The 13,839-nt window shown below is 49.9% G+C and overlaps 1 protein-coding gene across 2 annotated transcripts in view; it reads left to right on the top strand.

Annotated features, from left to right (window-relative positions):
* PAPOLG (poly(A) polymerase gamma) overlaps positions 1 to 13,839 on the top strand; it is a 164,918-nt gene that overhangs the window by 118,500 nt on the left and 32,579 nt on the right. The window contains exons 16-18 of one of the 2 annotated variants that reach the window (XM_075339361.1): positions 5,804 to 5,925; positions 6,016 to 6,188; positions 7,585 to 7,700. In XM_075339361.1, coding sequence (XP_075195476.1) covers positions 5,804 to 5,925; positions 6,016 to 6,188; positions 7,585 to 7,700 — 411 coding nt within the window. The remainder of the gene's footprint in view (positions 1 to 5,803; positions 5,926 to 6,015; positions 6,189 to 7,584; positions 7,701 to 13,839) is intronic. The other variant, XM_075339363.1, reaches the window with a different exon arrangement.

Raw genomic sequence — 13,839 nt, 5'->3', positions numbered from 1 at the left:
GGCAGTCCAGGAACACCACGCTTATCCAGTTAAGCGCTTCCCCAAACGGCTGAGGATACACGTTATCCCTACCCCCTGACGTGGGCAATGGCTGGACCCAGTGTCCCAAGGGGCATCCTCCAATCTCCAGCTTGCAGCTAGATCCATAGTTGCAGTGGAAGAGGGGGCTGCACTTAAAGATGCCACTGACTGACAGAGGGATCTCTGGTCGAAATCCATCTATGAGGCTATCGGCGCGCTGTTAGCTCCAGCAGCCGTAGAGGCACCCCAAGCTACTTCAGCTTGTCTTACACAGATGGACACGGTCACACGTACATCTGTTCCGCAAGTGTCATCCTTAACCGCTCAAATGTCTGCATTTGCGTCTTAGGCGATTAATGCTGTCCTGGACTCTACGACCCGTACGGCAGTGGCGTCCGCTCACTCCGTGGTTTTACGCAGGGCCTGGGTGTTAACTGAATGGAAGGCAGATTCTGCTTCCAAAAAAGGGCTTAACCAGTTTGCCTTGTTCTGCTGACCGACTGTTTAGTGTGCGTGAGATGTAATCATTAAACAGTTCAAGAGTAAGGATTCTTCCTTACCTCAGCCCAGACAAAACAAACCCCAACATACCAAGGGACAGTCGGGGTTTTCGGTTTTTTCAAGGCTCGGGCAGGTCCCATTTCTTCTCGTCCAAAGAGGACTCAAAAGGATCAGAGGAGCTCAGTTTCTTGGCGGGCTCAGTCACGCCCAAAAAAGACAGCCTGAAAACCTACTTCCAAGAGGCTTCCTCATGACTTGCGGCCTCCTCTCTCCGCATCCTCGGTCGGTAGCAGGCTCTCCCGCCTTGGCGATATTTAGCTGTCTCAGGTCAAAGACCGTTGGGTGAGAGACATTCTGTCTCACGGGTACAGGATAGAGTTCAGTTCTCGTCCTCCAACTCAATTCTTCAGAACTTCTCCACCTTCCGACCGAGCCGACGCTCTTCTGCAGGCGGTGGGCACTCTAAAGGCACAACGAGTGGTGACCCCCGTTCCTCTTCAGGAACAAGGTCACGGTTTTTACTCCGAATTATTTGCGATGCCAAGAAAGGACGAGTATTTCCGTCCCGTTCTGGATCTAACACGGCTCAACCAGCTCGTGAACACCAGGCGGTTCCGGATGTAATCCCCCGCTCCGTCATCGCCTCAATGTTTCAAGGAAATTTCCTAACATCGATAAACGTCAAGGATGCTTATCCCCACGTGCCGATTGATCCAGAGCTCCAGCGTTTCTACGCTTTGTTATAAGACGCGAACACCTTCAGTTCGTAACCCTGCCTTCTGGCTGGCGATAGCCCCACGGGTCTTCGCTAAGGTCATGCCAGCAGTAGTACCAGTCCTGCAATCTCAAGGTCACTCTGTGATCCCGTGTTTGGGAGATCTACTTGTCAAGGCACCCTCTTAAGGAACATGCCAACACAGCCGAACGTTGCGCTGGAGACTCTCCAGAGTTTCGGGTGGATCATCAACTTTTCAAAGTCAGATCCGACCCCGGGCCAATCACTAACATATCTAGGCATGGAGTTTCATACTCTCTCAGCGATAGTGAAGCTTCCGCTAGACAAACAGCGTTCACTACAGACAAGGCTGCAATCTCTCCTTAGGATCAGTCGCACACATTGAGACGCCTCATGCACTTCTCACGTAAGATGGTAGCAATGGCGGCAGTCCCTTTCGCGCAGTTTCATCTGCGTCCACTACAATAGGACATTCCCCGCCGATGAGATGGGAAGTCGACGCCCATCGACAGAGACGTCTCCCCTTCTCAGGCGGCCAAAGAATCTCTACGGTGGTGGCTTCTTCCCACCTCATGGTCAGAAAAAAGGTCCTTCCTACCCCCATCCTGGGCGGTAGTTACGACAGGCACGAGTCTATCAGAGTGGGGAGCAGTTTTTTCTCCGCCACAGGGCTCAAGGTACGTGGATTCAGCAAGAGTCCACCCTTCAGCTCAATGTTCTGGAAATCAGAGCAGTGTATCTTGTCCTACAAGCCTTCCAGCAGTGGCTGAAAAGCAAGCACATCCGAATTCAGTCGGATATCTCCACAGCGGTGGCATACATCAACCACCACGGAAGAACACGCAGCCGGCAAGCCTTCCAGGAAGTCCGGCGGATTCTAACGTGGGTAGAAGACACGGCTCCACCATATCCGCAGTTCACATCCCAGGCGTGGTAAACTAGGAAGCAGACTTCCTCAGTCGCCAGGGTATGGACACAGGGGACTGGTTTCTTCACCCGGACGGGTTTCAGGAGATCTGTCGCCGCTGCGGGATGCCGGGCGTCGACATAATGGCGTCACGGCACAACAACTTTGTTCCGGCTTCATAGCACAGTCTCACGATCATCGAGCTCTGGCGGCGGACGCCTCAGTTCAACATTGGTCGCAGATTGGCCGAGGAGGTCGGGGTTCCCGGATCTGTGGTACCTCACGGTAGGCCAACCGTGGCCACTACCAGACCGACCAGACTTGCTGTTTCAAGGGCCCTTTTTTCCATCTGAACTCTGCGGCCCTGAACATGACGGTGTAGCCATTGAGTCCTGGATCCTAGCGTCTTCAGGATTATCTCAGGAGTGGTTGTCACCATGACGCAGGCCAAGAAGCCAACGTCCGCCAAGATCTACCACAGATCGTGGAAGATATTCTTATCTTGGTGCTCTGCTCAAGGAGTTTCTCCCTGGCCATTTGCATCGCCTATTTTTCCTTCCTTCCTACATCTTGGTTGGAAAATAGTTGGTCGCTCAGCTCCCTTAAAGGACAAGTCTCAGCGCTATCTGTATTTTTTCAGAAACGCCTAGCCGACTTCCGCAGGTATGCACGTTCCTGCAGGGAGTTTGTCTTCTCATCACTCCATACAAGCGGCCATTAGAGCTCTGGAGTCTGAACAAGGTTCTAATGACTCTCTTGAAGCCGCCTTTCGAGCTTTTGAAAGTTGTTTCCCTTTCCGTATTTCACAGAAAGTGGCCTTTCTAGTAGCGGTCACGTCTCTTCAGAGAGTGTCCGAGCTAGCAGCGCTGTCATGCAAATCTCCATTCCTGGTCTTCACCAGGACAAGGGGGTTCGGCGTCCGATTCCGGACTTTCTCCCTAAGGTGGTATCCCACTTTCATCTCAATCAAGATATCACCTTACCTTCTTTGTGTCCTCATCCAGTCCATCAATTTGAAAAGGATTTGCATCTGTTGGATCTGGTGAGAGCACTCAGGATCTACATTCCCGCACGGCGCTCCTGTGCCGCCCGGATGCACTCTTTGTCCTTGTCGCTGGTCAGCGTAAGGGGTCGCAAGCTTCCAGATCCACCCTGACTCGGTGGCTCAAGGAACCAATTCTTGAAACCTACCGTCCTGCTAGGCTCCCGGTTCCCTCAGGGCTGAATGCCCATTCTACCAGAGCCGTGGGTGAGTCCTGGGCATTACGGCACCAGGCTACGGCTCAGCAGGTGTGCCAGGCACCTACCTGGTCGAGTCTGCACACTTTTACCAAGCATTATCAGGTGCATACCTACGCTTCGGCAGACGCCAGCCTAGGTAGACAAGTCCTTCAGGCGGCGGTTGCCCACCTGTAGAAAGGGGCCGTTTTACGGCTCTATTACGAGGTATTATTTTACCCACCCAGGGATTGCTTTTGGACATCCCAATTGTCTGGGTCTCCCAATGGAGCGACAAAGAAGGGAATTTTGTATACTTACCGTAAATTCCTTTTCTTCTAGCTCCAATTGGGAGACCCAGCGCCCGCCCTGTTTTCTTAGGGTTTTTTTCGGTACACATGTTGTTCATGTGAATGGTTGCAGTTCTCCGATGTTTCTTCGGATTGAATTGGTCTTTAAACCAGTTATTGGCTTTCCTCCTTCTTGCTTTTGCACTAAACTGGTGAGCCAGTGATCCCACTGGGGGTGTATAGCCAGAAGGGGAGGGGCCTTACACTTTTGAGTGTAATACTTTGTGTGGCCTCCGGAGGCAGTAGCTATACACCCAATTGTCTGGGTCTCCCAATTGGAGCTAGAAGAAAAGGAATTTACGGTAAGTATACAAAATTCCCTTCTTCTTCTAGCTCCTATTGGGAGACCCAGCACCCACCCCTGTGCCCTTTGGGCTGGTTGTTCTTTTGGGTTATGGTCTTCAGTTCTCCGAACATCCTTCGGATTGAATTTACCCTAGACCAATTTATAAGTTTCCTCCTTCCTGCTTTTGCACCAAAACTGAGGAGCCCGTGGTCCACGGGAGGGTGTATAGACAGAGGGGAGGGGTTACACTTTTTCAGTGTAATACTTTGTGTGGCCTCCGGAGGCAGAAGCTATACACCCAATTGTCTGGGTCTCCCAATAGGAGCTAGAAGAAAAGGAATTTACGGTAAGTAAACAAAATTCCCTTCTTTCCCAAGAAAATTCCGCAGGTATTCAAAGATTACCGCACCCGCGGTAAAAAACCGCGGCAAACCGCACCCGAAAACCGCATGCGGTTTGCTGCGGTATTCGCGGTATTGCCGCGTGCAGGTTGGGATGTGCTTTATTGCATTCAATGCAATAAAGCACATTGAAAAAAAGTCATTTAATTCTGAGATAGTAGATGGATAAAGAGACAGAAGAAAAGATAGAGAGAGGGATAGAGAGAGGACAGATCGCTGCATTTCCCACGGTCGGCAGTGAGTTCACATTACCGGCCGTGGGAAATGACCGGTAATTACCTCTGCTGTCTGCTGCATTCATTCAGCCTGTGTCTGTGACAGTCGCGGCTGGATGTAAGCAGCGCAGGACCTGTGGATTACGCCGCAGCTTTGTTGCGGGAGGGGTTAATAAAATGGTGAACGAGGCTTGTTTGTTTTATTTAAAATAAGTATTTTTCTGTGTGTGTTTTATTCACTTTACTTACGGGTTGATCATGTCAGCTGTCACATAGACGCTGCCATGATCAAGCCTGAAGTTAATGGCGGTGATCCACCACCATTAACCCCTTGTATTACCCTGACCGCCACTGCTACACGGCGGCAGGAAGAGCCGTGGACACGCCGGTGCTGCCGCATAATGCAGCAGCTGCGGCTGATATTCTCGGCTGCGGGAGGTGGGAGAGAGGCGGGGGACATTAACCCTGCCCCTCTCCCTCCCCAGCCTGAGAATACCGGGCCGCCGCTGTGTGCTTACCTCGGCTGGACGGTAAATATACAGCGGAGCCCACGTTCTTTGTTTTCTATATTTCCGTTTTGCTTTCTATGTGAGTTCTATGTGTCTGTGTTCTATGTCTGTGATCTGTGTGTGTGTAGACTCTCTGCACGGCTTCCTCTTCCTGTAATGACATCACTTCCCTGCAAAACCGCAGACAAGCGATGTACATTACCGGAGGTAAACCGCGAAATACCGCAGGGAATAACGCAGGAAAACGCAGTGAAAAGCACAGAATTTGCTGCCTGCGTTATTCCCTGCGGGATTTCACAATTAACATTGGAGTCAATGTAGTGAAATCCCGCAGCGACATGCGGAAAAGAATTTACATGCAATTGTTTTTGCTGCGGGAATCCCGCAGCAAAACATGCAGCTGTCAAATTCCGCCTAGTGCGCACAGGATTTTTTTTTGCCCATAGGTTTTGCTGGTGATTCACTGCAGAGATGTTATGAACATTTTCTGCAGCGAAACATGCAGCAAAACCGCAAAAAATCCGCGGCAAAATCCGGTAAGTGCGCACATAGCCTTAAGCATTCCCGCTTTGCAGCTTTTTATCCCCCCCCCCACTACTGCCTAAAACTTTTGTGTGTGTGTAATATATATGTAAATATTTTTAAATCTTCTCCCCCAGTTTACAGACAGGCTAACAACATTAACATGCTTAAAAAAGGAATGAGGATTGAAGCTACTCATGTGAGGCGGAAACAGCTCCATCAGTATCTTCCTCCAGAAATCTTACAGAAGAGGAAGAAGGTAATGTATTAGATTTGTACTCTGTGACCTTATTGTTATTCCGCACACCTTGGGTTTTTCCTTAGGTAACCACTTTTATGACTTTGTCAGAGTGTTCCAGAAATCGGCAAGTCATCTTCAGGTATATTATCCAAGAGATCGTCCTTGGATGGTAACTGTCTGGACAGTTCTAGAGATACCGACACTGGCACGCCTTGCGAGTCTCCAACATCTTGCCACAAAATGTCTCGATCAAACAGTCCGACTCTGCCGGAAGTTCACAGGTGAGATCATCCCATCATATGATATGAGTATTAGACAGTTTTAGATCCTCAAATCTTTCTCAACAACTTTATGAAGGGGTTTCATTTACGTTAGGCCGATAATCTAATTTTTCAGCAGATGTAAAGCTGTTCTCTGGGAATAGAAAATAACTACAGGAAATGTCATTGTAAAATAAATCCCCAAATCAAATAAATTTGAATATCAAATCACTGGTTTTGGCTAGAGGTAATCACTAAAGAATTAAAATGGCTGCTGACTTGTTTTACTGAAACTCGTCCTAGGATGTTGGGATAGATGTCTGCATGTGTGGTAGGAAGATCTGCCCTCTGTGTAGGCGGGTGTGCTCCACTAATCCTACTAGCCACACCAGAGTTGCTGAGGTAAGAGGCTGCTAAGTATCTCAAGGTCACCTCCAAGGAGTTTCATACTGCACATGCTCACAGGCATCTCTCCTAACCTACCAGGCCAGGCTTCTGTCAGTGTGACAAGGTGACAGCCATTGTATTTCTATAGTGGTTACCTCTCTAGACAAAACTATAAAACTATTGTGATTTTGTTAAATAAAGGTACAGTGGAACCTCGCTTAACGAGTAACCCAGTTAGCGAGTATTTCGCTTAACGAGCAAAGCTTGCTGTAAATGTGTAACTCAGTTAAAGAGCAAGCTTTGTTGAACGAGCAAAATACTCACCGCACACACTTCCGGTTCCGTACATTCACCGCGCTCTAACCCACTCTTGCAGTCTACACAAACGTACACAAAGACGCACAAACAAACGCGCGCGCACACAGTATTATGCTCACCTTACCTTCTGTTCCATCGCCGGCCCCATATTTCTTTTAGTTCGCCGCTACAGGATGTGTATTGGGTAACCATCGCAACGAGGGAGGATCTTGCTCTGGCAGCGGAAGTTCCTCCCTCGTCGCAATGGTTACCCGATACACATCCTGTACCGGCGAACTACAAGATCCATGAGGCCGGTGATGGAACGGAAGGTAAGGTGAGCATATGTTGTGTGCGTGCATGTGTGGAATGGCACAATAGGGGACTAGGATGGGACATTTAACAAGTTGTGGAACGAATTGTCTGCATTCCAATGATTTCCTATGGGAAGTCTTGCTCTGCTGAACGAGTAACCTGGTTAACAAGCACAGTCCCAGAAGGATTGTTCTCGTTAACCAAGGTTCCACTGTATTTAGAAATGTAATCATAATGACATTTCCTATTACCCATATTTTTTATTTCCTACTATTCCCAGAGAACCCATTTAATGAATCATTAATTTCGCTTATAAAATCAAAATTTGTTCTTTTGTCAATTATGTTCATCGAATGTGGGGTTTTTTTTTTTTTTTTTTTTTTATTATTTTCTATTAATATGAAACTATATAATTTAGGAAACCTGTATCCGAGAACATTCCAGCAAATCTGTTCCCTTCCATCCAGAGACAAGTTATCGTAAATATGCCTTCAAATACGGCATGGGGACAGGCCATTCCTGTTATAGGATCAAGTAAATATTGGCACTTTTTTTATTAATAGAATTTACTTTCCGCATGTATAATACATGATTTTGTTTTTATAATCTATACATTTTATATTTAATTACTAAATCAATGTGCATCTTTTTTAATTGTTAGCAATATAACTTTTGAATTGATAATCGTGTGTGTGTGTGATATAAATTTGTGCCTTGAAAGTGTCCGTATCCCATAAAGTTTTCTACTTTTGTTTCATTTTATATCCACAGACATACATGTATTTTATTGGGATTGTATGTGATATACCAACACAAAGTAGCAAGTATCTGAAGTGTAGAGGAAATGCATGATTTTCTAGATATTGTATTTTTCAGATTATAAGACCGTTTTCCTCCCAAGATTTGGGTTAAAAATGAGGGGTGTGTCGTATAAGCCGAATGTAACTTACCGGGGTTGGTGAATAGTCACGGGAGGTAGGAGCAATGCTACGCTGTGAGCCGTGAGGCAGGGGCCATCCTAAAAGTTGTCACTCTGGGTTTCAAATAATGGCTCCCGGAGGTCAGCGCATGCGTAGATGGGGCTCTGGACTCAAAATCTCATTGGAGCACGCACCGCCTGCAGCTTATTGATCTTCCAGCAGCGGAATTAAGGAAAAAGGCAACCGGTGGTGGCGCAGGGGCAGATAAGATCTCTGCTTGTCATTGAGTCGATAGCTCAATCAGTGCATGCGCCAACTCCGGATGTCATTTCTTTGAAGCCCGCACTGCTGACAGTTTCCTGATGTTTCTGTCTAAATGCCCGCAGCGAGCAACTGGGACACAACCACATCGCCCCACTCCACACCGCCCCTGCCTCCTGTGACCCTGCTCCACCACTGTTTCCCTGGTAAGACACCAACAGATTCTATCTAAATTTGTTCTTTAATCTATCTCAATTAATTTCTTTAATAATCCAATGTGTCTTATAAAAAGGAAAATTTCGGGGTGTTTTTTTTTTTTTTTTGTTATATATATATATATATATATATATATATATATAAACAAAAAAAAAAACAAAACACCCCGAAATTTATTTGAAAATTGTGACATGCACTTGTTTTCAGCCTCCCCGAATCACTACTTTTGTAAGACCACCTTTTTGCTGCAATTAATGCTGCAAGTCTTTTGGTGTATGTCACTACCAGCTTTGCACATCTAGAGGCTGAAGTTTTGCAAACTAGCTGTAGCTCGGTGAGATTTATTAGTGTCTGTGAACAACAACTTTGAAGTGTTGCCACAGTTTTTCAATTGAATTTAAGTCTAGACTTTGACTTCACCATTCCAACACATGAATATGCTTTGATCAACGTATTTACAACGTAATAGCTGCACCCACACCCTACTTGTTCCTGTACAGACTAGAAGATTCCTAGCCGCACCACTAAACACCAATTTGCATTTGGCTACCTGAAAGGCCATAGAGAGGTTTCTTGTACCTCTTAAGGAATCAAAGAGACTGCTACGCACAACTAACCAGGAGAGGGAGTGTGTAGAGGTAGGTAGGAGTTGGGTGGCTGTCTTCTGTTCTGGGATGTGTGGCTCTTCAAAGCCAACGACGCCTAGGTCAAAGTGGTCATCTTCCAGCTACAAGATAAGATAGACTTTTCCTCTTTTTTTTTTTTCTTTATCGTTCCTTTGGGAGACCCAGACCATGGGTGTTTAGCTTCTACCTCTGGAGGACACACAAAGTACTACACTTAATAGTGTAGCTCCTCCCCCTGAGCTTATACACCCCCTGGTGAGCAGACCCAGCCAGTTTATCGCTTTGTGTCAGGAGGCATACATCCACACATGCATTCTCATATGATTTTTTTCCTTTTGGAACGAGATGAAGAAGTGGGGTCCACGTCTGGACCCCCGGCATGTCCCTTCTCACCCCACTGTGTCGGCGGTGTTTTCAGGTTGATTTCCTAGGCTGGAGCCTTACATGCCGTGCTCATTCACCATCCCTCCTGGGCTCTGGCTTGAACTGGGAGCCAGCACGGTCTCCATGCTTGGCAGGAGACCGGTCTCCATCCGCAGCCCTTCAGGACCCTGCTGGACCGGAGCACTCATCCCCAGGGACCTGGCCCTGCGTCTCAGCAGCTAAGTACCTGAGACGTTTATATTTCGGGGTCCCTGTACTTTATTGTTGGGGGAGAGTGTGCTTATTATGTTTACTGACATTTCCGGCGGGTTCTCTAGCTGTCGCCTGAGAACCGCGCCGATGGTGCCTGCTCGTCGGCCGCGCCGATCAAATTTAGGCCCCGGCTTCGCCGGAGGCCTAGTTTCTGTTTCACTGCCCTCGCATGTCACTCATGCAGAGGGACAGGCTCTGCTCCTCCCGGCGGCCGTTCTGTACAGGGGAGGGACACTCCCCACTGCAGTGTGTGTCCCCTCCCCTGTAGGTCTCTATGGCTCTCCAGATCCCGCTCCTCAAGCAAGTCCCGCCCCCTCTCTTCACTCCGGCGGCCATTTTCTCAGCGTTCTGTCTGCGATCAGTCATTGCAGCGCTGGTCTGCAGCATCCCTGCTGAGGTGCTGTGCTTGGGGGTCCGGGCTTCGGGATCTGGAGGGCACACAACACCGCTCCAGCGGTCTGGTAAGCCACAACCGGTCTCCGGTTGTGGATCTCTATATATATATATATATACTCTCTGGGGTTCATTCTCTTGCAGAGCCCCCACTCCAGCAGCATGTCTCACACGAGGAGCAAGGCCCCAAAGCTTTATGCTGTATGCGCTGCATGTAAGCTACTGCTGCCTGAACCGAGCACCTTCCCACATTGTGATGCCTGCTCTAACTTGGCGGTGCCACAGCCTGGAGTCTCACCCCCAGTGGTCTCAGGCTGCTCCTGCTCCTGTGGCTGAACCCCCGGCTTGGGTAGAATCCTTTTCTAGGTCTATCTCCCAGTCTTTTGCTGAGTCCATGGGACTTCTGTCCAGGACTCTGATGAATATGCATCAGCCCCCTTCACAGGGTGCCTCTGCTGCTAGGGGTCTCTCAGGACCGGAGCTCACAGAGGATTCATCATCAGGGCCCAGACCCCGTCCTCCTAAGAAGAGACGCAGGGTTCCCTCTCCTTCCTCCTCCCGTGGCTCTGATTCCAGAGCTGACTCACAGGATGAGGAGGATGCCTTTACAGGGGGCTCGGAGGCGAACTCCATGTACCCCATTGATCTGTCCGAAAGTGACTCAGATCTTAGTGACTTGATTGCTTCTATTAAAGCTGTACTGGATCTCAATCCGCCAGTATCAGAGGAGCAACCCTCTCTGGCAGAAAAGCACCAGTTTACCTTGCCTAAGAAAGCAAAGAGTGTGTTCTTTAACCACTCCAGTTTTCAGGCCGCTGTGACCAAGCCCAGGGCCTGTCCTGACAAGCGCTTCCCAAAGCGTGGTCCTGATGACAGTTTTCCCTTTCCACCTGAGGTGGTCAAGGAGTGGGCTCACTCCCCTAAGGTAGACCCTCCGGTGTCTAGGCTCGCAGCCCGGACCGTTGTGTCGGTGGCTGATGGCACTTCCCTTAAGGATTCCACTGACCGCCAGATTGACCTTCTGGCCAAATCAGTGTATGAAGCGGCGGGGGCCGCGTTTTCTCCGACTTTTGCAGCAGTGTGGGCTCTCAAGGCCATCTCTGCTTCTATAGAGGAGATGCATTCCCTCACCAGGGAATCTATGCCTGAAATGGATGCCTTAACTTCCCAAGCTTCGGCCTTTTCATCCTATGCTATGTCTGCCATGCTGGAGGCTTCTCACCGCACCGCGGTGGCTTCGGCTAATTCCCTCGCTATCCGCAGGATCTTGTGGCTTCGAGAGTGGAAGGCAGATGCTTCTTCAAAGTACCTTGCTGGGCTCCCTTTTGCTGGGTCCTGGCTGTTCGGAGAACAGCTGGATGAAATTATTAAGGAAGCTACCGGCGAGAAGAGTACTTCCATGCCACAAACCAAAGCCAGGAAACCTGCCCAGGGTAGGAATCAGTCGAGGTTTCGTTCCTTTCGTTCCTGCAACTGGTCGTCCTCTAAGCCCTCGGCCTCGTCCGCTAACTCAGCCAAGGACCAGAAATCCAACTGGCGCCCAAAAGCGCGTCCTCAGAAGACCGCAGGAGCTGCTGCCACTAAGGCAGCCTTCTCGTGACTATCTGGCCGCTCCAGCAACGTCCTTAGTCGGTGGCAGGCTCTCCCACTTTGGCGACGCTTGGTTTCAACACGTCTCCGATCAGTGGGTGCGGGATATCATCTCCAACGGCTACAGGATAGAATTCTCTTCCAGTCCTCCAAACAGATTTTTTCTCTCAATTCCCCCCTGCTCCAAGGCCGCCGCCTTCTCACAGGCCGTGGCAGCCTTGCAGGCCAATGGAGTAATTGTACCGGTTCCCGCCTGGGAATGGTTCAGAGGTTTCTACTCAAATCTCTTCCTAGTTCCCAAAAAGGACGGTACCTTCCGGCCCATCCTGGATCTGAAGCTTCTCAACAAGCATGTTCAGGTGCGGCGCTTTCGCATGGAGTCTCTGCGATCAGTCATTGCCTCTATGTCCCAAGGGGATTTCCTGGCATCCATCGACATCAGAGATGCCTATCTACATGTGCCAATTGCAGTGTCACACCAGCGTTGGCTACATTTTGCAGTAGGAAAGGATCATTTCCAATTCGTGGCTCTCCCCTTCGGGTTGGCCACCGCCCCTCGGGTATTCACCAAGGTCATGGCAGCAGTGATTGCAGTTCTGCACCTCCAGGGGTTGGCAGTGATTCCTTACCTGGACGACCTTCTAGTCAAGGCTTCATCCAGCGCAGATTGTCAGCGGAGTGTCTCGCTCACTCTCTCCACTCTAGCTCAATTCGGGTGGCTGGTCAATCTGCCCAAATCCACTCTGACTCCGACCCAGAGTCTCACGTACCTAGGGATGCAGTTCGAGACCTTGACGGCACTTGTGAAGTTGCCCTTAGTCAAACAGCAGTCCCTTCAGCTAGCGGTGCGCTCTCTGCTGAGGCCCCGCCGTTATACTCTCAGGCGGCTGATGCAGGTGCTGGGTCAAATGGTGGCGTCCATGGAGGCTGTTCCCTTTGCCCAGTTCCATCTGCGCCCCCTGCAGCTGGACATTCTCCGCTGTTGGGACAAGCGGCCTTCCTCCTTACAGAGGCTAGTGGCTCTGTCGCCACAGACCAGGAGCTCTCTTCAGTGGTGGCTTCGGCCCCTCTCTCTGTCTCAGGGGCGCTCCTTCCTGGCCCCGTCCTGGGTGATCCTCACCATGGATGCCAGTCTATCCGGCTGGGGGAGCGGTATGTCTCCACCACCGAGCACAGGGCACTTAGACTCCGTCCGAGTCAGCCCTCTCGATCAATGTGCTGGAAACCAGAGCTGTGTTTCTAGCTCTCCTAGCATTTCACCACCTGTTGGCAGGCAAGCACATCCGAGTCCAGTCAGACAACGCGACAGCGGTTGCCTACATCAATCACCAAGGCGGGACACGCAGCCGCCTGGCAATGTTGGAGGTACAACGCATCCTTCAATGGACGGAGGACTCCAACTCCACCATATCCGCAGTCCACATCCCAGGCGTGGAAAACTGGGAGGCAGATTATCTCAGTCGTCAAACCGTGGACGGTGGCGAGTGGTCCCTGCATCCGGCAGTGTTTCAGTCAATCTGCCGCAAATGGGGCACTCCGGACGTGGACCTAATGGCATCCCGTCACAACTACAAGGTTCTCGTTTACGTGGCTCGCTCCCACGACCCTCAGGCATTCGCCTCGGACGCACTGGTTCAAGATTGGTCCCAGTTTCGTCTGTCCTACGTGTTTCCCCCTCTAGCTCTCTTGCCCAGAGTTCTGCGCAAGATCAGAATGGAGGGCTGTCCAGTCATCCTCATTGCACCGGACTGGCCCAGACGAGCTTAGTATCCAGACCTGCTCCATCTGTCCGTAGACATGCCGTGGCATCTCCCGGACCGTCCAGACCTACTCTCACAAGGTCCGTTTTTCCGCCTGAATTCTGCGGCTCTCAAATTGACGGCCTGGATCTTGACGGCTTCTGGTATTCCTCCTGAAGTCATCTCCACTATGACTCGGGCCCGTAAGTCTTCCTCCGCTAAGATCTATCACAGGACTTGGAAAATTTTCCTGTCCTGGTGTCGTTCTACTGACCATCCCCCTTGGCCATTC

The sequence above is a fragment of the Anomaloglossus baeobatrachus genome, chromosome 3, assembly GCF_048569485.1.
Source record: "Anomaloglossus baeobatrachus isolate aAnoBae1 chromosome 3, aAnoBae1.hap1, whole genome shotgun sequence".
Lineage (NCBI taxonomy): Eukaryota > Metazoa > Chordata > Amphibia > Anura > Aromobatidae > Anomaloglossus > Anomaloglossus baeobatrachus.
The sequence above is the reverse complement of the archived record's forward strand: the minus strand, read 5'-3'. Positions and strand labels throughout refer to the sequence as shown.